The sequence below is a fragment of the Phodopus roborovskii genome, unplaced genomic scaffold (genome assembly GCF_943737965.1).
Source record: "Phodopus roborovskii unplaced genomic scaffold, PHOROB, whole genome shotgun sequence".
Lineage (NCBI taxonomy): Eukaryota > Metazoa > Chordata > Mammalia > Rodentia > Cricetidae > Phodopus > Phodopus roborovskii.
Window position 1 is genome coordinate 26,477,889 of NW_026125295.1, and position 26,117 is coordinate 26,504,005.

Sequence of the window (26,117 nt, forward strand, 5' to 3'; positions counted from 1 at the left end):
CAGTGAAATCATTGCCATTCCTGTACATTATATTATACTAGAGTTGTGATTTTCAAAATGAGAAATGCTTTCAGCAGGAACAAGGAGAACACCATATAAAGCCAAAGAGTAACAGAGTCATGCATCTACAATCAAAGAGTGTAAAATATGCTAGGCAACACCAGAAGGTAGAAAGAGGCAAGGAATGATTTGCCCAGATTCGGGGGTAGGGTGGGGGGTGGGCTAAAACTGCCAGCACAGTGCCTTTAGACTTGTAGTCTCTAGAACTGAGACAACAGATTCCAGGCTATTTTTAAAGCCACCACATTTGTGGTGTGGTACCTTAAGACATCCATGAGAAGCTATGACTGCCAGTCACTGTTTTGATATAAAAAGCCATAACATTTTAAGGAAGATGAGCTGTTCTCTATAGGATAAGGGTCTGTGTCTCCCATCTTTCAAAAGACGTTAAAGAGAAGCAGAAAAGCAATGTTACATAGGTTGCATAATCTTTAAGTGAAAAAAAAAATGTATGCTTTCCCTAGAAAAACATTATTTTTTTTCTTTCCCCTTTAAGGGAATGATTGGGTGATACTGGATATAGAATCAAATTGGCAATTATGCCTGGAGAATATGAGCCAGGGTTATAATAATGGGTGATGACAACATTTAACAAGGTCCCTTCAAACTTTGCCAGAGCCAAAGCCTAAAAGACAAGGTAGGTCATTACATTGTCCAAATGCCTGAAGCAATATTTGATTTGGGCCAAGTCAGTACAGACACTCGGAATAGATGGGGAGGGAGAATTTTAAATAATCCCATAAGGAAGCTCTCAGAGGAGCACAACATCCATCATTTTGTCAACAGTTATTTGGTAAAGACTGAGACTTTTAGAGCAGGTCAATTGAACTTTGATATGTAAAATGTGGCATTATTTTACTATTCAACATCATTGTAATACACTGATATAATCTGATTATCAATAGTTACTATTACCAATCAGAAAAAAATTATGAATGCCACTAACACAAATTATTTAGGTCTTTAAGAGAGGCAAACAACAACAAATACGTCCCTCCTATTTTACAAGACAGAAAATTATAACTTGTTATTTGGGCTAAAGAAATTTTTGAACAGTGGTTTCAAGAGAGTTGCAAATGAGATACATTTAGTAACAAAAATGGTAGAAATACTAACAGGAGGTAGCAATAAGCTTATAATTAAAATGTAAGTGTGCAGAGACCAGCTAGGGTTCTGTCTAAAGCTAGAAACCTTGTAGCAAGAGAATATGAAAAGTGTGTCAAAGGGACACAATTATTAGGTGATTAAATGACTGGGTGACCCCTAAAATATTAAAGGTTGGAAAGAACTGATTCTGAAGCACATGGGGGCCACTAGCAGCACATGAGGGCCAGGGAGTGACTAAAAATGGTTTCTGTTTTGCACTTCCCAGGAGACATCACTGCCTTTCATCTGAACCTTAAAGTTTTCTGATATGTGGTATTTGAGCTGATGTCAGGAAACAGCCTTTAGAGACACCATTTGTTTTTTTTTTTTTTTTTTTTTTTGTTTGTTTTGTTTTTTTTAACCTAGTGAAAAGCCCTTGGTGTCTTCTAGATGTAGAAATACAAGCTACCAACTAGATATATTGGTGTTGTAAAATATATTAGTTCAAGCCATCCTTTACAGCATCTTTACAATATTTTGAGGCCCTTTGCACTTAGCCTATCCAAAAACTAGGGAAACCACAAAGGACATCTTAGAGGCAAGGCTGGAAGTGGTACATTGCTTTTAACAGGTAGTCTGCAGTCCAATAAAAAGATTATTCTTTAACAATTAAGTGTATGTATGTGGGTTTGTATGTGAGTATGCACAGATGTGGATGCCTGCAGAGGCCACAAAAGGGTGTCAGATAGAGTAGAGCTAGAGATAGTTAACATGGGTGCTGGTGCCCAAGGGTCTTCTGCCATAGCAGGAAGTGTTTTGCTTTCATCAGTGGAGTCATGTCTCCTGCCCCAAAGATATATTCTTACCACTGTGTTGGGAGCAATGGTTACAAATTCAGAACCAGAATGTCTTACACGTACTTTTATTTTTTATTTTACTTTGTTTTTTTCATGCATTTCACATCATGTATTCCGATCCCACTCATCTCCCTGTCCCCTGCCGTGCTCCCTCTGCCCCTGCAACTGCTTTCCCTAAACAAAACCAAATTAAAGCAAAATATAAAGCAAGCAAAAAAAAAAAAAAAAAAGGAAGAAACCTGAAACCTATTGTGGAAGCTACGATGTGGCCTGTTAAGACACAGAGTTTACCCTTTAGTCTATTTATCTTTACTTGCAAGTGTTCATTGCCATGGATCATTGGGCTGGCTCGAGGCCTCTGGTTCTGCTACACTGATAATGGGCAGTGTTTTGGATCTGTGGGTTCCTCCCCTTTACATGGTCCGACAGTTCATAGATTCAGTGGATGTTGGCATGGACCAACTCATAGCCCTGGTTCTGGGCCTGGGTGTAGAAGGGTTGGTCAGCTCACTCCTAGGTATCCCTCATCTTCACTACATATATGAGCTCTCCAGCCCTGTGTCAGCTAGTTCATCCAATGCAGCCTACAGTAAGGACCAGGGGCCAGTGTTCCTGCTCTTGGGCCACTCATTCCGCCAGGGCCAGCTCTGTTTAATGTAAGCAGGGTGCCAGGCCTTCTCTCCCAATTGCTTATAACTTTGTGTTTAATATAATTACACCATTTCTCTCTTCCTTTTCCTCCCCTCAAACCCTTCTATCTAGCCCTCCCTACTCTCATTCAAATTCAAGGCTTCCTTTTTCACTGTTATTGCATGCCTACATGCATATATTCCTAAATATAACACATTAAGTCCATATCATGTTACTTATATCATGTTACTTATAAGTATGTTTTCAGGGCTGACCATTTGGTACTGGACAACCAATTGGTGTGCTCTTCCCTAAGGAAGACCACCTCTCCTGATCTCAGCTTTCCTCGGTTGCCTCGGTTGTAGGGTTGAGGCTCATGGGCTTTCCCCACCCACTCTGGCATGTCCATTTTTGGTGTCTTTGTTAAGCTCATGTTTGAGCAATCATGCTGATGAGATTTCATGGGAGTAGCTTCTGCTATTACTAGGAGATACCATCTCTGATGCTTGTCTTTCATATTCATAGAACTGGCACATTCTGGATAAGTATCTCAGTAACTTCACTGCTAATACCATTTGTAGCCTGGATTATTACATTACTTTTATCCTGAAGGGTTTATTCCTTCAGTTGTTTATTTATATGCTCATTGAAACAACCACTAATAGGAAAATCACTTGCATCAGCTACTGCTCTGGGTACCGTGGTACACACAAATTGCCTTTATAGTCTTTATAATAGGAATATCCTTTACCTATATTGAATCATGATGGATACACTGTCCCAGAACATAAATACCAGAGCACTTAATAGAATAAATGTGAGGAATTAATTCTGATTATTAGGTAAGGAAGCATTTTCTTAATTTCATTAAGAAATATATTCAATAAAACATTTCTATTATCCCAAAATTGGGTAATTATATTGTAAGTCAGTTGTTTACTAATAATAGTGAAATGGAAGATATTCTTCCAAATTGACTTCCAAATGGAAAATTCTTCCAAATTTTGAACATTGTATCCATAAGAAGCATAAATTTAAACGCACATTTTCTTCATAAATAGTATAAATAACAAGCTTTCATGTTTAAAACCATACTACATAAGAGAATTCTGTAGGTATTTTTTAACTGCTCATTAACGTTTGAGGCTGGTTAATTTCTTGTTGGAATGCTTTGTACAATGTAGTGTCCTAGAAATTAATAGCATTCCACTCCCTATTTTGACAACAAACATGTCTTCAGACAATGCAATAGAAAACAGTGGCCAGAAAAGTAGATGTCTTGGGAGACGGGAGAAATGTAGCAGTTCACTTACTGCTCTTGCAGAGGACCAGGGTTTGGTACTAGGCACTGATATTGTGGCTCATATCGCCCTGTAACTTCAATCCTATGGAAATCTGATGATGACTTTTCTGATCTTCCAGGGTTCCTGCATGGACATGGTTCACACACATCCATTCAGACACACACACACACACACACACACACACACACACACACACACACAGAAATATTTTTTAAATTAGAGGACTGGTATCAAATCACTGTGATTTTGGGCTGGTGAGATGACTCAGCAAGTAATGATGTTTTCAGCCAAGTCTGGCTGCCTGAATTCCTAATGGCCATGAAATCACATGGTAGAGTGATTTTCTGCAAGATGTCCTCTGACTTCTACCTCAACCCCAGTGTCCTCTGACATCTACCCCCACCCCAGAGACACCCAGTGTGTGTGTGTGTGTGTAATTGTGCTCACACAAATAAATAATTTAAACCACTGCAGTCTTTTAATTGTGCCAGACACATTTGTAACAATAGCAGTCACACTGGAAATTACATTGCCATTATTTAAAATAATGATCAAGAACTTTGGCTTGCAGTTTATGATCCATTAGCTAAAAGCATCTCATAGTTTACTGGAAAGGGGAAGAAAAGTACATTAATACTTGCTGATATTTTCCATTCTCTGAGTTTAATACATGTGCCTCTAAAAAGTTTTCTTTTACAAAAATCATAAATCCTTAAAGACTATTTTAATACCTAGAAAATTCAATTGCAAAGAATTTCAGACAGCTGTGGCATGTCATGTCTCTAAATGCTCACTTGACTCTTAGGAGACTGAGGAAAAGTCACTAAAACAAGCTCACCCCTAATATTAGACCTGTTAAACAAATATAAAATTTTAAGCAAAGAACCCCTCAAAGCAACTTGTGTAGAGTAATAACCTTATTTGTTTACACCGATAAAATGATGCCAATAGAATATTTTCGCTTTCTTTGTTTTAAAGCAGTCCCACACACTGTCTAGGATTAAACTGATCTCTGAAGCATGAAGGGTTGTGGAACACAATACACAGGTTAATAATTACTCGCTTCGTTTACAATTGCCAAAGAAGCACAAATGAACCATGCATTCCAAGTCTCCAGTTACTCCAGACACTTCAGAGGAAACCTCACTTGAGCCTTTGCTTATATAACCTATCATACGGACTTGATGGACAAGCTGCATCAAAATCCTGCCACTTGTCAGCCACATTTCTCAGTCACTTTGTATAAGTTTTTAACATCTTAAAATTTGTATTCTGTAGCAGCAGGTAAAAATTACTACCACGTCAAACATATTCCAAGATTTCTTCCAAAGTTGGAATTCTTACATAACAAAGCACAAAACAGCACGAGTCTACATGCTACCATCAAATTCAAAATATTCAGGAAATTGATTCACAATCTAGTATAGATAACTCTTTGTCTCAGTAGGGTTCATCTTTACATGCCCGTTGCTGTGATTTTCCTGTTTGACCTCTAAAACCAAGGCAGTAAAAGTATATTTGACAGCATCCCAGGAGCTAGCTAGCATCAGACTAACAACCAGAGAGCAGTGATAAAAGTTACAAAGTGTTCTAATAGAATCCATTTTGAAGTTACTGCTGAAGAGCCCAGACCTTCTAAAACTTAATGCGCTTTAGGCCAGGTTATTTCTGTGGTGTGGTGTCTGTTTAAGATCATCAGCCAATACAGGTGCCACACCTGAGTGCCCCAGTCCCCAAGGCCATCTCTACAGCAACGCGTCCTGGCAGCTAGACAGGCCAGGGCCCAGCGTGCAAAGCTTTGGGAACCGGGCTCCTCAGGGACCCGCCTGGCGGCGCCGGTGAGGAAGGCTTCTCGACGCCAGGAGCTCATCGTGCCAGTGCTCACTCAGCGAAACTGTAAATAAATGCCTCCGCAGCTGCAACGCCAGTCCCGCAGCGGCCATCCGGCCCGGAACCGCTTGCACCTTCCCGCACCGTCTGCCCAGAGGCCCTTACCGCGGCAGGAAGCGCGCGACCCCAGGCTCCCGCCAGTCAAAAGACCCCGCCCCTGGCCACGCGCGCGCCACACCATATAAGGCCCGGAGCGGGCGGCCCGGCCCCGCCTCCAAGCTCCAGCCCCGCCCTGCTCCGGCCCCGCCCCCAGCCCTGGGCCCCGCCCCCAGCCCTGGGCCCCGCCTCCGCCCGCTCCGGGGAAGAGCGGCTGCGCTCCCGCGGCGCACTTCTGTCCGCCCGGGGCCTTCGCAGAACCTTTCCACCAAGGCCCGCGGCGCGCCCGTCCAGCCCGACAGGCATTCCCGAGTAACCGTTACTGATGGTCTCGGGCTGCCGAGCTGCCCAGCTCCGCCCTCCATCCACCCCCAATGCCCCCCTCCCCGCGAGCCCGCGCCGACGCTTCCCGGCGGCGCGCTCGACCCGCCCCCGGCTCCGCCCCTCGCTCTCGGGCGTGCCCGCGCGTGGGGCCCGCCGCGTCTCCCCCCGCCCCCTCCCCTCGTCCCCCCGCCCTGCTCACACCGTAGCTTCTCGAGTGCGAGGCGCCGGGGCTCCTCACTCCCACGCGCCCGCGCGCCGCTCGCCCGGGACCAGCAGGAGCAGCTCTAGCGTCCCGGGCGGGAGTGCGCGTGCGCGCGGCCGCGGCTCCCTGCTCTCCCTCCTCCCCGCCCCCTCCGCGCCTCTATAACTTGGCGGGCAAGGAGGCGGCGCCCGCGGAGTCGGAGGGCGGGGAGCTCGGAGGAGAGCGCCGGGAGTTGTGGAGACTGCCGACCGGGAAGTCGCGGCGCTCGGTCGGCGCAGCCCGCCCGCGGGCTCCCTCGCTGCCGCCCTCCGTCTGCGCCGCGGGCCTCGGCGCCGTGGGGCGGCTCGGGGTGCGCTCGCCCGCCCCGGCCCCGGCGGCTGCCGCGCGCGGGCGGGATGTGGCGCCTGGTGCCCCTGAAGCTGGGCCGCCTGTCCCGTGCACTGAAGCTGGCGGCTCTCGGCAGCCTGTTGGTGCTGATGCTGCTGCACTCGCCGTCGCTGCTCGCCTCCTGGCAGCGCAACGAGCTCGCCGACCGGCGCTTCCTGCAGCTCAATAAGTGCCCGGCGTGCTTCGGCACGAGCTGGTGTCGCCGCTTCCTCAACGGCCAGGTGGGCTTCGAGGCGTGGGGCCGCCTGCGCCTGCTGGACTTCCTCAACGTGAAGAACGTGTACTTCGCGCAGTACGGCGAGCCCCGCGAGGGCGGCCGCCGGCGCGTGGTGCTCAAGCGCCTGGGTTCGCAGCGCGAGCTGGCGCAGCTCGACCAGAGCATCTGCAAACGGGCCACCGGCCGGCCGCGCTGCGACCTGCTCCAGGCCATGCCCCGCACCGAGTTCGCGCGCCTCAACGGCGACGTGCGGCTGCTCACGCCGGAGGCGGTGGAGGGCTGGTCGGACCTGGTGCACTGCCCCTCGCAGCGCCTGCTCGATCGCCTGGTGCGCCGCTACGCCGAGACCAAGGACTCCGGCAGCTTCCTGCTGCGCAACCTCAAGGACTCGGAGCGCATGCAGCTGCTGCTCACCCTGGCCTTCAACCCCGAGCCGCTGGTGCTACAGGTAGGCGCGGGCCTGGGGCCGTCGCCGCTACCTGGGCGCGGGGCTCTCCGACGCCAGAGGGAGTGCGTCCCCAACTCTCCCAAAATGCCTCTCCGCGACTTTCCTTCCGCCCTCCTGCTGGTCCCAGTCTGGGTGGGTGCCAGTTCCAGCGCGCGCGCTGGAAAGCCCCTCTACCCCTGGTTGCCCTTTCCGAGTGCTAGGGCACTGCGGGCACCTTTCCCTTGCCGTTCCTCCTGGTTAACCTAACTTCCCCGAGTCTTCGCTTTATTTCTTAGCTCATCTCTCTGATAGCAACTCAGCTAGTTCTGGGACCAGGAGATCAGAGTGGGATGGTGGTAAGTGAAGGGGGCCTAATACCTGACTCGTGCTTTGCGAGAATTAGATGCAGGGGGATGAGGAAAAGTTTGTGTTAGATTTGGGCTGCGAGGGCTAAAGGCCAACAGAGTCTTTTGCACCCTGATCCGGTGATCTGCCCCAGTCATATGGTAATCCGGTTAAGGAAGGAATTAAAATGTTTAGGTCAGCTAGGAGCCTGGAGAGGAGGTTCTGGCCTCCAGCCCAACACAGACTTATTTGCTCTCTTCTGACTTTGAGGATAAGAATGCAATCTTTTTACTGGTGGCCGCAAGAAGGAAAAAAGATAAGAAAAAACATCCCGTTTATCTCTGGAGAATTTGTGTTTCTACCCCACCCCCGCCGGCTAAAGTGTTGTGCCCTTGGGCAGGGATTGCAGAGTAGGAGTGTGATCCCTCTTGACTGCAGGAAAAGTTACCCGTTCTGTATGTCAAGTACTAGGGAAAGTGATTTTAAATTACCACCAAATAATTGATTGTATAGTTCACACCCTTTTCCGCTAAGAATGTCACTTATGGCTAGAGGGTTTGGACCGTGTTTTTGTGTTGACTAAACTGTGAATAGGAATGTACTGTATTGATGGCTTTTTTTTTTTTTAACGTTTGCTGCATCCACCTCAGCCTTGATTAGCTCGATTAGCTCAGTCACGTAATCTTAACAGGAATATTTGATCAGATGAAGTTCTAATGTGAGTCTTAATAAAAATTTTAAGTGCTGTTAGGATATATGTGATGGGCCAGTTTTAAAGTTCAAGTTGTTTAATAAATACTGTTTTATCTCTAATCGATAGTAAACAGTGTGTAAAATCGGTTAAGCTTACCTTGGAGAATTACTTTATTCATTACTTTCTAGACTAATGAGTCTCTGAAAGTTGGATCCCCCCCAGCATGACAAACCCTCCCTGTCCCCATACCCCCCCCCCCCAGCTATCGGCAAGGTTGGTGGTCCCTGGTAAAAGCTTAGCAGTGTCGTTGACTGAGTCGATAGTCAAATTCTCTGGGATGCCAAAATTTATCACTGAACTTAAGGTGCTTACAGTTCTTGGATTTAAAATACCGACTGCCTTTTGAACATTTTTTATCAGGTTAATTCTGAGTAGAGCTGTATTAGGAACAACTGATTTTAAGGTTTACATCTCAGAAACACTGTGTTGCTTCTTTATAAGCATTGGCATCTGAACTTGAGGAACTTTGATGTGTAATTTCCACACAGCAGAGCTGCCTCTTCAGGGAGCTTTTGTGCCTGGACAGTCTTGGCAGTTTCAGAAGTGTGCTTGTGTCTTGTTTCCCGACTGACTTCTCCACACTGCTTGTTTTCATCTTTGGTGTGGCAAAAGGTGACATTTTCCTCACTTTATTTGAAACCTATGACACATCGCTCTGGTTGGATGATTAGGTTACCTAGGGTACAGGGTAAACGTAGTATGTGGGGAAATGTGTGCTAGACTGTGGCACTTGTAAATTGCATCTTCAATTTAGACAGCCCAGCCCAGTTTTCAGGGTTAGTAATAATATTTCATTATGCTACATACTCATAAAAGATACTTTTTATTGTTTTTACCAGTGTGATAGCAGCTTTGCTTCCCCCCCCCCCCCAGTGGATCGAGTTTGACCTAAGATCCTGGAGTAGCTGCTTCCCTTACAGAAACACTTGATCTTTGGTAGTGAGCTTGAAAATATGAGTGGTGTGACTGAGAACTGTTGATGACGTAAACCAGTAAGTTGGGAAGTAGATGCACATTTGTACTCGAGTACTGTTTATGTGGTAAATCAGATCCTGATATGAATTGCTGTTAGCTGTGCAGACTATACATTTAGTGGGTACAGTTTCTATGAAGACAGCTGTCTTGATAGTATTAAGATATTGGTGTTGATAGCAAAGTCACTCACAGCTACTTCCTTACCAATGTATACTTCTGCTTCATGTAGTTTTAAGTGTTTTTAAGGAGCTGCTGCTCTGCAGTTTAAAGACCAACTCCACCTTTCAGTATTTTTCCAGGAGAGGGAGCCACTTATCGAATTTTTGGATGCCAGATGACAAAACTAGATTTTTCTTGTTGTTCAGTTATTTCTGGGGGAGGGGGGGCATGTTCTTCACAAAAGTAGCATAATAATAATGCTTCTAAGATAGTTACTTAAAACTCTTCTTTGGTTAAAGTACTAGCAAAAGAAATGAAAATGCAGGTCCATTGAACTCATTAGCTCTTTAGATTTTAAGAAACAGTGAAAAGTGTTGTCTGTGAGATTACACACACATTCTGTTAACTGTAGAGTGTGCTGTCCCTGTTCCAGTGTTCCTGTTGCTTACTGGTTTCACTGGTTAGTCTGGCTTCTAGGAAAGCTGTTATGCAACAGAAAAGACAATTCCCAGAACCTCAACCATGTCAAAAACCGTTTCCTTTACATTTTCACACATCAAGAGGTAAATTCTCATGCCTAGCAGGCCTTTATCCTGTGGAGGGGTTGGAGAAGTACTGGGAGGCTGTTTTTGTTGTTTTTTGTGTGTATAATAACCATCTTGGATCATTAAAAATGGAAGTAGAACATTGGAAGGCGTTCTACTGCTAACTCTTCTGTTGGTATTTGTGTTTGCTGTCTCTTGGAGGGGGGGGGTGTACAGGATGGGGACTGTCTGGAGATGCTGAATCTGAGCCACTGTCTATGACTGACCTAGGGGTGCTGGCAAGTGAATAAAGCCCTTGGTTGTTTTAGGGGGAAGAGCCAAGAATTTGTTTAATTATATTATATTGGTAGAACTTTATTTGCCTTAAATTTTCTGAATCATGTTTTTAATGGGCTTTAATTTTTATAGTATGCAATTATCATTGTTCAAGCTGTGGCTTTTAAGCTTTCTGAATACTTATAAAAGGCAAAATGTATACAGAGCATTTGTGTGGGGCTTGATGCATGGTAAAGAGTGAATAAATGCTAGCTAGCATAAGGAAGGAGGGTGACTGCCATCACCTAGTGCATTTGGTCAGCTACCGGAAATACTGTTGAAGTGTGAATGCTGACAGACTGAGCTATACTGAGCTCATCTGTCCTGACAGAGCCAATGGAATTTGGTAGAGAGCATTCAGTAGTGTTCTGGCCTTGGCAGCAGCCTGTGTTCAGAAGGATATACTTCCAAGTGCCTTGTTGAAAATACGTTTTTGAAGTAGACAAAGAGGATTATGATTATTTAGATAAAAGTTAGGATAAATTGACAAGCATTATTATTTTTTTTTATAAGAGTAACTTTCTTTTTTTCTAATATGGATCTGTTGAGTTAGGTAATTTGATTCTACTGTGTTGGGGGACTTTCAAATTCTGGGTTTGAGAAGTTTGTTTTTCTTTGTTGCTGTTGTTTGTTTTCTGAGTTTACCTTTGACTAATAGACTTAATTAATCTCTTCTAAAAGAGGATTGGAGGACTGGGGTACTAGGTGTCTGCTAGGGTGTGAGCTCAAGGCCAAAGCACATAGTCTTTGAAGCTTTTCTTCCTATCTCTAATACTACACACAAGTAAACAGATTTCAAAACAAAAGCAGAAATCCTTTTAAGGAGCAGAAAACCATAGAGCCCTGCATCTTGTTTAGCAGTAGTTTCTACAATAGATGTTTTCTCCTTTGGAGATTTCAGGCAGTAGTCTGTGGATCCTCCTTCATTGTCTCTCTCTGGCAGCTGATTTTAATAACTGGATTACTGTATTTAGGCTTCAGATCACGTTAGAAGTTGATGCTTTGTTTCTTTTGGTGCTTAGCTCAGTCTTCCTGCTTCTGCCCCCAGTGCTAGACCTGCAGCTGTGCATCACACACCCTGACAGGTGGAGGGAACACTTTTTAATCTTAGGTTCCTAAGCTTTTGAATCTAGCCTGTGTGCTTCATCAACATGTGTGACACTTGACTAAACTTCATGAAACTACAAGCAAAAATAACAAAAACAATTTGGTATACCTCAGGTTCAAAACTAATTATCTACTATCTGTCTGTCTGTCTGTCTGTCTAAATTAGGAAAGCCAGTGAAACAGATACCATTAAGGAAGCATCATTTTATATATCTTGTACATGGAGTTAGTCTGTGTTTCTTACACTTGTTGCTGGATATAGTAATCTTTTGTATTTGTTGTTGCTTACTCTGCTTGCTGTGGGTTGGATTCTCTGGTCTTGGATGGCCAGTTATTTTTCCTGGGGATTGTCAGGCTGGTTTTTGTTCAACTTTTCTACCTTGTTTTCTACTTTGTCTCCTGTGGCCTATGTTACTGTCATTGATTGCTTCTGAGTTTTACAGAATGCCTACTTTTATTCTTGTACTATCTACTCATCACCTGTATAATGAATTAATAATGGCACGAGAATGTGAAGACTTAGATTTCTTATACATACAGTGAATTTTAAATGGGTATAAAATATCTTAAAGACTGAAAAGTATGACTCTAAGGTGGGCTGGATAGTTATCCATGCTAGTTATAATTCCTGCAAAATTTTTATTGGCCGTCAACTCTTGGCATCTTCCTATCCTACCTCCCAAGTCCTGAGATTATAGGCATGCATCACCAAGTCTGGTCTTTGGAAAGTTTTAGAAGTTATATATTGAAATAATTTATCCAATTTATAGGTTGCAAAGAGGAGTTATCTGTGAGATATTATAGAGCTTTTTAGAATTGCAGTCAAAATAATTGAATTTTGCTTGTTCATTTGGCAAATTGTCTTGTAAGGCATTTGCATTAAAAAGTTAGAGATTGCCCTGGGCCACAAATAGCTAGCTTAGTGTACACAGTACACACACACACACACCCCAGTTACAATCATTATATCATAATAGGCCCAGAAGTGAAAGTATATACACATCAGATGTCTCATTTGGGGTGGGGGGGGGTGTCTGCCTTTTTTCAGGGAATCAGGGATTGAATACTGAAAGGGGTGGGATTTTGCCAGGTAGTTAGTGGGTGTTAGGAAGGTGGGAGCTGTGCTGAAATTGCCCATTATATTCTGTAATAACATGAAGTTATTTAAGTCATTCAAATGCTTCAGACCCTGAGGTTTAATTAATAAAATGAGGATGTTAGTACTTACCAAACAGGATTGTTTCAAAGATGAAAGGAGATGGGATATTAACTAATATGTGTAAAATATCTTTAGTTTGTAACCCTAAGTCTTTACAATATATTATTTGCAAGTTTTTTTTTAAGTTTTCAAACAGCTATAGTAGTTAAAAGATTATCTTTAGTGCATTATACTGATATATGTGTCAGAATACAGTTTTTAACTAGACAGATACTCATATACCACCTCCCTTCCATATATGTATGTGTGTATGTATGTATGTATGTATGTATGTATGTATATGTTTGTATACACACACACCCTCAATATCTACATAGCTATTAGGCTCTAGTTTACTGGCAACAGTCATTGGTGGGGGGGGCTAGATATTTGTTCCATATGAAGTTAAGTGGAGTAGAATAGAGATCATAAATATAAAACAAATCATTTGTTTTTCTTAGTGTAAATCATTATAATATTATTCAGTACACTGACTGATATAAAATAGAAGTTACATCTGAGTTCCTATGGCATTGCTGAATACTGCCAGCAACTATTCTATACAGCAGAGATGACAGATCGGGGGAAATTTGCACAGCTTCTGCTTTCTGAACCATTAAGTGTACAAGGAAAATCTCTGGTGATAAGAAATCAGATTCTTAAGTGGGATCTTGTGTGGGAGTAGGGAAGAATAGTTGGGTATAAGATAGGGGGTAACCATGCAGAATGAACTCAGAATTTATTTTCAAAGCAGCACATGATTAGAAGTAGTTTTGGAGAATACATTTAAGGAAGAAGAGAGGAAAGTAACTTTTAAGACATGCTGTTAAGATGTGAAGGGAAGGGAAGTCAGTAATCTTAGCGTCTACTATTAGACTTCATTGTAGAAAGCACAGAGAAGGCATGGGTGGGGCAAGTTTGTTTCATCTTAAATTTAAGACAACCAGAATACTAATCTCCATAAACCAGCACCAGACATTTAATGATGAGAGGCATTGCTGTTAGCAGATGTTTTATTTGTCCTTAAGAAGGCTTGTGATTTGGACCCAAAGAAGTCAGTACTTAAAGTAAGATCACATTCTTAGGTTATCAGGTGCTAAAGAAGCTTGTTCTTATTTCTTTTACTGGCTTTTTAATTGGGAGCAAATGTTTTCGTGGGAAACAGTTCCTGTTTGTGCAGTAGGTAAGAAAGGATCTGTTGAGGTTACTTGCATAAAACTTTGCCAGGTGAGTTTTGATGGGAGATTTTTAAAAGCTGTTCTACAAGATGACTTATTTCTATTTAACTTAGGTTTTTGTTGCTAACATATTTTGCATACAGCCATTTGACATGCTGTCTAGAGTATAACACCACCTTACTATGTTCAAAGCATTGGTTAATGTTGGAATTTGAGGTGGGTGAGATGACATTCAGAAAATGATTTCATGATAAGTAAGACATATCTTCAGAATGATAAGAGAATGGTGTCTTGAGTTTGTTGGGCATCTCCTGTATTTGTGATAGATTTTTGGTCACTCCTTCCCAATATAAATTAAGAAGCTAAGATCCTATTCTAGCAGAAACTAGGTAGCTATTAAATCATCTGAGTAACTTTGCTATGTTCCCCCTCCAGACAGTTCACAAAACTGTGAACACATTAGTCTGTCACCAGCACAGTTGACTAATCTGTATGAACAGCTGTTACAACATGTATTGCCACACTGGGATTTCATTCAGATTTGGGTTTTTAAAAATTATTCTAAGATTGAAATTAAACCTTTACACATTTCTGTGCTATTTATAACATTTGCTTTCTTAAAAGTAGAAATGCTTGTTATGTAAAACTTACGGACCTTTAGATTGTATACTTCGATGACTGATGGCCTTTTTGAAATTAGTTTATATTAGTAATTCCCTCTTTAAAAAAAAATCCCAAATGGTAACACCATTTCTCATGCGTTCATTTGATGTTTCTTGTGAACTGCAGTTATGTATCTTTCAATAGAATGCTATGAGTTCCTGAGTGATTGTATACATTGCATTCTTCTATGTAAAGAATTTGGGTATTTAAAACTTAGAATATAAAACTAATTTTGGTTGCAAAGTAGAAAAAGACAGTAGAATACAAATCTTTATAAGTTGACCTTATTTAGTCTCATGTTATTTATAGCCAAATAGTAAGTCATTTGTGAGCTCTGTTTTCTTCCTCTATAAAACTGGAAGGATATTCATGATGGGCTATACAAGTTTGTTAGCAAATTTTCTAAAAAAAAAAAAAAAAAAAAATGTGATGTTATGAAAATGTATAATGCATCTACAAGTACTAATAATACAAGACTTAAAAAAATAACATGTACAAAACAAATTCCAAATGCTTCATTAACCTGTTACAACCAAGTATAAGACAAAAATCATTGTATTTTAATTTTCAGTAGAAAGTGGGATTCAAATATGCTCAATTGGTTATGTGAATTATAAATGTAATTTATTGTTATTAGCACAGTGTTAATTGGCCTAAAGTCCAAGGGTAATTAAAAAAGAATCAGGACAGCTATAGTTCTTTTTGTGCAATAATCAAGATAGATTCAAGGCAGATTGATACTAGTTTTCAATCCAGTATTCCACTGTGTAAGAATTTTCTCAAATTTTGTAAAGGTAACTTCATATGCTAATAACATATAACAGCTTTCCACAAGCAAATATTACTATACAAATAACTTAAAATTGTTTATGCTACATGATCTCTAGGCCAAGCCTAATTGTGTTACTAGACTGACTGTAGATGAACATCCCAGGCTAATGTTAACACATGAAACTATTTTTAGTGAAAATAAATGCCCATGTAGCTTGATTGTTGGGGTCAGGGGGAGAGGGATTATGTTCAGGTATTGAGAGGTAGAAGTAGACATTTGACTCTAGCCTTACCATTTCAAACCCAGTATTTGTATATGCTGTACAGTGTTTTCCTTTTAGTGTAGAAATTTTGTTAAAGACTGTGTGTAACAGAAAGTGTGACATTTCAGAATTTTCCTGTTTTTTCCCCATAATCTTGAAATATAAATTGTATGTGAGCTCCCTGTTTTTGTTTTGTTTTTATATAGTGGAAGATGACCTTAGTAAATTTCTGGCTTTTAGACAATGTCAGTGCGTCCAGGGTTAATGACATCACTTGAATTTTGTGATACTCAGATAGCTTATGGTTTTGTTTTCTAAGAATAAACAAAATGCCTAGACATGATAATTTGTGTTACAATTCAAGATCAAAATATTTTATTTTCCAAGTCAATATTAAAGGCATTTATAATGTTTAGATCTTAGCAGTTAACCATGTTTAGATTCCTTTAATTAAGCTCTGTCTGTCTCTGTGGATCTCAGTCTTTTCCATGGCCTCACATAATGTACAAGTGTTCTATTACTATACTGTATGCTATAAAAATAATTTCTATGTTTACGTTAATGTTAGATGGTTGTCTTTGTGCTGTCACTAATTTAATTTATAAAGTACACTAATGGAAAAGCATACATATAGATTTACAACTTTTGCTCCTTTGTGCGGTCTATTTTTGTAGCATTGATGCCCTATGTTTTATACAGGCATTAATACTGGAACAACATTTAGAAAGCACAGTGATGAGCCCCTTCTGGCTCTGCATTTGGTACTGCTCTAGGTCTTAGGTTGTCTCCTTTGCTTGACGCATTTGCACAGTTTTTTAGTTGTAAATAATTCAATAAAATAATTGCATATTTCAGATGAAATGAAACTTTCTTGTTCTAAACAATTTGAATATTTCAAATTTTTGTTTTAAGTAAGGAAATTTAGGCCTCCATGTAAACTTCTTAATTCAAGTTACTGTGCTGGATACCTGTAGGAGTTTGCTGACCAGAAAAACAAAATAAAACAACCCCTCATTTTTTAATATTACTTTATATTTAATAAATCCAAGCTTTAATAAATTAAAAATGTCTCTCAAATTCTGCTTGGCTATGGTGTTTTGCTTGTAAGCCAGAATTGTTTCAGATGTAGTTATACAAATATCTTGACTACCAACCCTGAACCTTTCTTTTTTCTTTATTTTTTCTTTTTTTTTGTACTATGGTGTGTTTAATAAAAATAAGTTCATGTTAATGAAGAGTATTTTGATTATTCAGTGAAAAAAAATACTGTCTTATGAGCAAATGATGTGACTTCACTGATTAAAGTTCTTCCAAAAGATTAGGTAGCAAACTACATGAAAGAATTTTGATGTTCTTCTTAAAACAAGGCATAAGATATCAGTTAAAAATGGTCAGGAGTCACTGTGCTAATACAAAAGTTGTTCAGTATGACATTTGTTCATATATTTTACCCTCCTCTATGAGGGGCATGGGTAATGAAGTATACATTTGACTGTTGTTTGCCAGTTGGAAGGGCTCCAAAAACAAGGAGGCATTTGTACATGTGCAGATGTTGGCAGGGATCCCTTTTTTCTTGTTGTCAAAGACCATTTTATTTTCACAAAGATATGCTTGTGTCTGTTCTACAATATGGCGCGTGAATAATACAGTGTATGGAGGTGGTTTTGTTTTACTTTCTACATGACAAAATAATGTAATTCTACGTTCTTACTAAATTTTTAGTGTTCCATTTTTATGTCAGAATCTTTATACATTCACACTTCTGAGAAATAGCTAAGTCTGTTGTAGCCCTTTGTGTAACGAAAATGTCAAGGTCATGAAGTATTTTAAATTTTGAGGAAAGTTGAAATAGTATGTGGTTTGTGTACAGTTTTTCACTGTGCATTCCACATGAGCAATGATCTGTCACTGTTCTTGGTCCCCAGAAGAAATAAAAATATTGCTAAGGATTAAAAACATGTTTTCCTCTAATTTCTAAGGAGTAAGTAGCTATTGATTCTGCCCCCCAGAATTACTTAAATATAGTAAACATACTTACTATATTAAAGAGCTATGGTATCTTTTCATGTAAGAAATATTTTGTCATAAAAGTAAAAGCTGTCTTTGCAGAGTATGATTGCTGTTCATTTATAGAATTAAAAATGGGCGTAAGTGAGAACTTAGAAATTACAGGCAAGGGTTTGTCTAAAGATGTTTCTGTTTTATCATAAGGATTTTAAAGTAGAGGGAAATTTGTTAGACAGTTAAAGATCTTGGCAAAATTAGATTATTTTTTGTTTTTGTTTTTGTTTTTTTTGTTTTAAATGAGTGCTACATCTCTGGTTCTTTAAATGTATGTAGATTATTCAGGTTCTGGTAATAGAAATGGGCTGTGTTGTTTCTCTGGGGTGCTATAAGATTGTACTTACTGTCTCCTTACTCATCTTCACTCATCCTTTAGTGCTGGTGTTAGTATAATCTCATTAATTTTTTTTTCCAGGTAAAAAATACAAGAGTGACACAAACCTCTGGCCTTATAATGCTATATATGGAACTTAGGATAGCTTTTATCATGTTTGTTTTCCCTCCAATAATCATTTCTTAGTGACACATTTTAGCTGTAGAAAATATCTTCAATAGGGCTGGGAGTGTTTCTCAGTGGTAGAGTGTTTGCCTGGCGAGCTCAGGGCCCTGAGTTGGATTCCCACCCATTATGGCGTCATGGGCTGATCTAGTTGAAAATGACTTATTTTTTATTTAGAGCTAGAATCTTCCTGGTAGTTAAAAAGCCCTTTAAAAAACTCACTAATGTGAAAAAGTAATTTTGAGTCTGAGGCAAGGGAAAAAGAGACAAGACTACTACAAAGCCATAGATGCTTAGGATGGAGATTGTGTTACCTATGATCAGTTTATTATTTCCCATCTTGGATATTGTTAAAAATCTAAGAATCCTTCCCAGCATTCTCTTGACTGCTTCTGGATTGGTTAAACCTGTAAAAGTGTATAAACTTTAGTAACTAACAGCACACTATTTGTCTGGCGTTTAGTCTGTAAAATAAAAGCCTGTGGCTAAACAGAGCCTCTATAGTTCACTCTTCCTGTCAGCATAGCACAGTGCCTAATCAGGTAGATAATTACTGGTTAGTGTATTTTCAGGACTGTCCATCAAATAAACCATTGATTACTTGCGAGTATACAATAAAAAAGATACAGAAAAGTCTATAAATATTTTTAGAATTGGTAATAAATAGTGTCTCTTGCCTTATATTCTAAAATGCTGAAAAGTAGTATTTGTTATAGATTTCAAATACAAAGTTTTCCACACTTTTTTGGGGTCCATAGTAATGATGTGAGTTAGAAAGGGAAACTAAGTTTGTACTGATACACTGTACCTAGTAGGAATCTGCTAAGAACATCTGGGGAGAGACTAAGGGTAAAGTCATCAGACTGTCTCATAATATTAAGGTAATTCTCTTGTAGAGTTTTCCATCTGATGAAGGTTGGCCATTTGCAAAATATCTTGGAGCTTGTGGAAGAATGGTGGCCGTAAATTATGTCGGAGAAGAACTGTGGAGTTACTTTAATGCACCATGGGAGAAAAGAGTTGACCTTGCTTGGCAGCTAATGGAAATAGCAGAACAGCTTACAAACAATGACTTTGAGTTTGCACTCTACCTCCTGGATGTCAGCTTTGACAATTTTGCAGTTGGTCCTCGAGATGGGAAGGTAATCATTGTGGATGCTGAAAATGTTTTAGTTGCTGACAAAAGATTAATTAGACAAAGTAAGTATTTTAATTTTCGGATTTTCTATCTTTAGTACATTTTTTTGTGTTTAAATGTTATATTTATAATAAAAACCTAAGTTTTTTTTGATGGCAACCTGTGTCTTTTTAAAAATTTTTGTGTAACCAGGACCAACAAATATTTGTTATACTTGTAATTAGAATTTCTCCATATTTAGTAAAATGCTCGTGTTTAAATGAATACAGACTTCCCTCCCCACCCCCTTGTGGCATCTGTGAAGGTATGTGTATAGATATGCACATCTTTAACATACTGTGTTCTGTGGTTTAGAACACAGCTTCTTAAACTGGTCATGACCTCAAAGGGTTGCATAATGAAATGTGGGGGTTGTGAAAAAAATGTAGCAATAGTCAAAAGGATTCTGAGTTGTGCCAGAAGAAGAAATTAATTAAAAATCAAGTACATAATGAATCTGAGGTATTTATACCAGTGATTGCTTGTGTTGTATCATATAGCATCCCTGCAAAGCACAGGGCACACTGTCACCCCACAGAGCCAGTCTTTGCTACTGGGAACGTTTTCACGCATACTGGAGACTATTGTGAATTATAGACAATTTAGATAAACTATAGAAATGTTGGACTAAAGAAGACTCGATGTTTCCTTACAGTTGTAAAGTTGTTCCTTGGCATATAAATATCAAATTAGCATAGTTTTAGATTATTTAGATTTAGTGTTATGTTAGAATATTTGATATTAAAAATGACTTAGTTACTAGCTTAAGTTTTTATTTAAAAAATTAATTTTGGTTTGGGATTGGAACAGAATTGCTAACAGTTTCTGAAATGGACCTAAACAGAATTTTGTCATTTTCTAGTATGTATTTATTATACACAGTGGCACTCCCAGCATTGACTATAATTATAAATTCAAAATATCCATCAGCTCTGAAAAATGTTGAAATGCTCTATGCACTGCAATATTAGGTATTCAAGTGAGAGCTAATTCTTATATAAAACTAAATACACATTGATCTCATTAATATGAAAATTTCCTTTCTTTAATAAACAGTATAACTATATATCAAATAATTTTTGCAGTAATTTTGATGGTTTCTTATCAGTAAGTTTCGATTTATATTCCTGTACATTCAGAGTTCTACAAACATTTCTTCAGCAAAAGGAGGTTGTGTATGGAACAAGATGCAAAACACTTGCTTAATGCAAAAGGAAGTTTATGCTGTTATAGCTCATCAAAGTGTCATCTTTACTGGAGGCTGCAGGGCCTTACAGAGATTCCTATTTTGTTTTTTCTTTTCTGGAGTTCCCAGAGTGATGGTTTTATCTTACTTTTCACTTGGGTGATGTCTAGCACTGCAGGTCTGGCCTGAGTCTAATGTTAGGATTATTATTATAACTCAGTCCAGACTTTGCTGTCCATTTTGTTTGTGAGCTTTCTCTGTAATTGGTAGGTAAAGTATAGGAAATGTTTAGAAAATCAAATACCATGGGAATTTCAAAGTGTCAAGGATAAATAAATCCATATTCTAGAAGTAATTTGGCTAATAAAAGATACGTTAGGGAAGCTACCCTCTCACCTGAATCCCAACATTCAAGCTGGTAACATAGAAGAGCCACAAGTTTGAGGCCAGCTTAGAGTACATGCTGAAATAGAGGCCATCCTGGGCTGTAGTGAGATCGTTTCTCAACAAAATAAACCCAAGAGTTGTTTGAGAATCTTAACTTTGTCAGCTTATCTCAACCTCTGACAAAAGGGATATGAGCACCATTAGGTTACCTTCACAATTCCAAAGTTGTGGCACCTGCAGCTGTATAGTCATTGTATTTTCAATGATCATTACACTCCTGTTTGGGGCTTTTCTTTCTTTCATCTTTCCTTCTTCCCCCCCCTCCTTTTTTTTCTTTTTTTTCCTCCCCCCCCCCCTTAAACATCTTGTCCAGATTCTGTGCTCATGAAGCTCTTTAATGATGACTTCTTGACTTGTCATGGATTCTACCATAGGGAATGAATGCTCTACTTGAGGGCCCTGCTCACCTCTTCCTTTTTGTATATTTGCTGCTATTATGGGATTGTAGGCCATGCTTTCCTCTTAAAAGTTGTAGCCTGCTGGATGGTGTTGGCATATGCCTTTCTTTAATCCCAGCACTTAGGAGGCAGAGGGAGGCAGATTTCTGTGAGTTTGAGGCCAGCCTGGTCCACAGAGCAAGTTGCAGGACAGCCAGGGCTACATGGATACACACCTCGAAAAACCAAACCAAAACAAAAAAGTTGTAGCTTGCTTTCTCCTAGCTAATGCCAACAGCTTTCCCTTGCTTAAATGGTTCCGATGCCCTCTTATTTCTCTAGTAGAATCCAAATGGCTTCCAAGGCACAGACTGTGTGACTTGGTCCCACTCAGCTTCATTTTCAGTGTCTGTTCATTACCCTTGATGCCTCAGGGATGATGATGAGGGCCTTTTATTTCCCTGGATCCCTGGATGAATCTCCCCTGTACCCCCTGGGCTTTCCTGAGTGCATTTTCTCTGCATAAGGGTCATCATCTCTGTTTTGCTCACACTAGATCTTGCTCTGTAAACCTTGACTTCACCAAGCACATGTTTGCTTTTGTGTTCTCAGATGGGTGTGTGAGTCTTCCTAATTTAAACCCAGGAGTTCAAATCTGATTCTGTTCACATATATGACAGACCCACCTGAATAAATGCCTTATTTTATATTATAAAATATTTACACCGTTGTGTTACTATTACCTATCTTGCCATCCAGTTAGTTAGAACCATAAACTTTGCTTGCGTAGTCTTAATTTTTATCTCAAATGTTTTTTGGGTTTGTCTTTTCTTTCTGGACCTTCTTTGGTTGTTGTGGTAATTTTTTTTTAAAGTTACTACAATTATTTGTGTTTGTGGGTGTATGTATGTGGGTGTGGGCGTGCCATGGTGTGTATATGAAGGCAGAGAACAACTCGTGAGAATCTGTTGTCTCAGGGTTACCTTTTACTGCTCAGCCATCTCATAGGCCTGCTAGTCATCCCAGTCTTTAGACAGGTAACTTTCTGAGCAGCAAATGATCATGCAGGTTTTACAGCTTGTTTTTTTAGCTTCACTTGTATCTGGTATCTGTTTCGTAGTTTCAGTCTGGCATCTACCCGAAATACTGTTTGCCCAGCCAGATGGACCAATGACCCTATGTTCATCTCTTGCAGATACCGTACTTTGGGCTGCAATGCTGTTTTCTCTCATTTCTTGACTCATTATCTTTTAAGATCTAAAAATCAGATGTTCTTATGTAGCTTTCTGATGCTCCATGCAAACATCTAGATTTTTCTAGTCTTGTAGCATTCATTAGGTGTTGCTTTTGTGTTAGAGAAAATCCTAGATGAACCTAAGAAATGGTAAGGGCTTCGTTTGATCCTTCTACCTGAGATCCCAGTAAATGATGTTTTATGAATTAATATATAATTAGTATATTAATTAAATTTACCAAGTATTTTATGTAAAAAAAGTGTAGAACAAATGTTTATTAATGGAATGTTATGTTTAGAGAACAATAACAAGTTGGTTTTCAAATAAACTTTTCTGATTTTTCTTCACAGATAAACCTGAGAATTGGGACGTTTGGTATGAAAGTAAGTTCGATGACTGTGACAAGGAGGCTTGTTTATCATTTTCAAAAGAAATCCTTTGTGCTCGTGTCACTGTGGACCACAATTACTATGCTGTTTGTCAAAACCTCTTATCTAGACATGCCACCTGGCGTGGTACTTCTGGAGGACTCCTTCATGATCCACCAAGTGAAATTGCCAAAGATGGCCGACTGGAGGCCTTGTTAGATGAGTGCGCCAACCCCAAGAAGCGCTATGGCCGATTCCAGGCTGCGAAAGAACTGCGTGGGTATCTAGCACAATTAAGTCACAATGTGAGGTAGTAGATGGTGATCTTTTTCTTCGCTGAAATAGGAATGGCAAAACAAAACCACCAAAAAACTGCCTAGAAAAAACACAATGTGGAAGTATTACTCAGAGGATGAGAAACTTGTTCTGATAGACTGTACATTAACATCCATCAAAATAAGACATTACTGTACATCCAAGATTACATGATGCTTCTGCAACTCTGTTCTTCACTTTGGAGACTTGCGATACCATTGACTGCTTTCCTCTTCCCATTCCTGCGTGGATTAATGATGTTATTAAGCTATTGGAAAGGAGTCTGATAGTTACATGGCTTGTGTATCAAAGGGTACTTGGTACTTAGTTTGCATTTCTATCATGATTTTGTGAATCTCTTGTGTTTACTTTGAATGTCAAGTTAGATCGGCCTGTTTTATAGGCCACCTTTTCCTTCTGATGTGTAAAATTATTTTTCATTTTTTTTAAAGTTTTACACACCCAGGTTACTATAGGCATTGACTTAAATTTTAATAGAAGTAGTTTTCATTCAGTGCTATGCGGTACATACTTAACTGTTAGAGCAGGGCTCCCAGGTTTACTGTTTTTACAGAGATCTTAGTATTTCATTGTGTAAATAATTTACCTCCCCTCAACCTCCTGTGCTTCATCATTGCATGGTATCATTTCAGGTTATTTAAGAGTTAAATTCCTCAATGCCAGTAATTATAAGTATATACTGAACATGTAGTTCAGCAGATGCTACAAAATGTCACTACATCCCTTGCTAAAAGGCTTTAAGAATACACTAGCAGTCTACACGTTGAAGAAACCATGTGAACTCAATGCTTTTAAAAGCTAACTAGTCCAAGATAGTAATGCATATGCCAAAGAAATATTAGACACATTCCTTGTTTAGAACTGAAAATAGAATTGGTCAATTCTTAGCCCACTTCAATATTTTAGCTTTCACTGTTAAATTAAAATCTGAGTGTTCTTTATTGACAGTTGAGCTACTGCTTAAAAAAATGTATAACTTAAAGATCTAACATTTTATTCATTGGTAGGTTTTTCAAAATGAGCACAGTGATTATTGTTAGAATTTAATTAGGCATCAGAACCTTTTACTTATTGATACACTAATAATTTTTATTGTAAAGCTTGTCTGCCCACTGTGATCTTCTTCATCCAATTGCTAAATATCAGAACATCAAATTTAAATATTGAGTAGAAAGATTAACAAATAATGTGTAAAATTTTGTCTGATTAAAAACTGTTCTGTGTACAAAAAGTTGACTCTCAGTAGCACAGGCAATATTTTTCTGTTTGAAGTTGTTACTTTTGTTTGCCGTAAAGTTTGGGATAGTGTGCAGTGGTGGGTTCTGGACTGAATTACTGAAATCAGAAAGTGATTAAAACATGCACAACCAAAGCCAAGCTTGTCTTTTTCATTCATTCAACAACTATTTATTGATCATACTCCGTGCTAGGTGCATTCGTAGCTGCTATATACCATCTAAACATGACATGGTCAATTAGCATAAGTACGTCTTAAGTTGATTGATTATTTAGGATTACACTTTCATATTATTTGATTATTGTGATGGAAAGTTTCTTTGTACTATCTTAAATTAGTTTCTTAACCCAAAGTGGAGGGAGACAGCAATAAAGTTAATCCAAGTTTAAAAATGGGAAGGCAAAGTGTGAGAGATCTCCATTATAAAGCAGATTGCATTGTGTTCCTTCTTATACATAGCTAACTTTTTACAACTTAGAAACATTTTTGAGGGGAGTAGGAAAAAAATCATCCAGCAATACTCCCTTGCTTCTTCCTCGAGCCACACTAAAATAAACAATTTTCAAACAGAACACCATTATATTTTCTACATATTCATAACACAGAAGGCTAGAACTCACGGGCGCTGTCTGATATTCCACAAACATCTTCCTATTTTTGGTGAGTGATTGTGGTTGTGATTACAGAGCAGGAAGTAAAGAAGCATGCCGGGGAGTGATGGCTATTTGAGGTATAACCACCACTAGAGATTATGTGGAATTTCTTTTACCTTTGGAGAAATCAGAGGAGGTAGTAAAGAATTAGGAATTTTAAATTACAGGGAAAAATATGTATGTGAAAAGCAATAAATATTTTGTTCTCTTTGCTATCAAGATGTTCACATTCAGATATTTATTATACAGCAGCAATTTATATTTTTAATCATTGCCCATTAATAGACGCGGTAAAATATTTTTGAATCAAACATTTGGGGTTTGTATGTGCATTTAAATTGTCTTTTGTACTGTATGTTACTGTTTAATTTGAATATTTTATCAGAACTGTCTCCCTGTGCCTTTATAAAATATAAAGTTGTCTCTGCAACTTTTAATGATCTTAATAAAGAATACTTTAAGAACCTTACTTTGTAGACTTTCTCTTCAACTATTCAAGTTTTTATTGAATAAGAAATAATTATTCCTGTCCCCTCACTAGTACTTTTGTTAAATCTTTCCAAACTGTCTTCATTGAGTGTAAACTTGATTGAGATGTATGTTTTGTTTTTCTATAATAGTGACCTTTTAAAACCTACTATTAAGAACTGGAAAGACAAGCTTAGGAATTTTCAACTGTACTTAAGAGAATTATATAATGTTCATAGCTATTGCACTAACTTCCAAAGTTATCAACATTACCAAATGTGTTTCATCTTCATCAAAACCTGCTTCTCCCAACTCAT

At 39.4% G+C, this 26,117-nt stretch overlaps 1 protein-coding gene across 1 annotated transcript; it reads left to right on the forward strand.

Moving 5' to 3' along the window:
* The first annotated feature begins 6,599 nt into the window (after positions 1 to 6,599).
* On the forward strand, positions 6,600 to 25,801 carry Dipk2a (divergent protein kinase domain 2A). The gene is made up of 3 exons (XM_051207137.1): positions 6,600 to 7,501; positions 19,213 to 19,516; positions 23,089 to 25,801. Exons 1-3 carry the CDS (start codon positions 6,845 to 6,847, stop codon positions 23,418 to 23,420), a joined length of 1,293 nt encoding a protein of 430 aa, XP_051063094.1. The 5' UTR covers positions 6,600 to 6,844; the 3' UTR covers positions 23,421 to 25,801.
* Positions 25,802 to 26,117: the final 316 nt, after the last annotated feature.

Bases quoted from the DNA above. Each gene is read 5' to 3' on its own strand.
- Dipk2a (XM_051207137.1), top strand. From the start codon at position 6,845: ATGTGGCGCCTGGTGCCCCTGAAGCTGGGCCGCCTGTCCCGTGCACTG. The intron at 7,502-19,212 runs GTAGGCGCGGGC...ATTCTCTTGTAG, and splicing joins CCGAGCCGCTGGTGCTACAG to AGTTTTCCATCTGATGAAGG. The intron at 19,517-23,088 runs GTAAGTATTTTA...TTTTCTTCACAG, and splicing joins CAAAAGATTAATTAGACAAA to ATAAACCTGAGAATTGGGAC.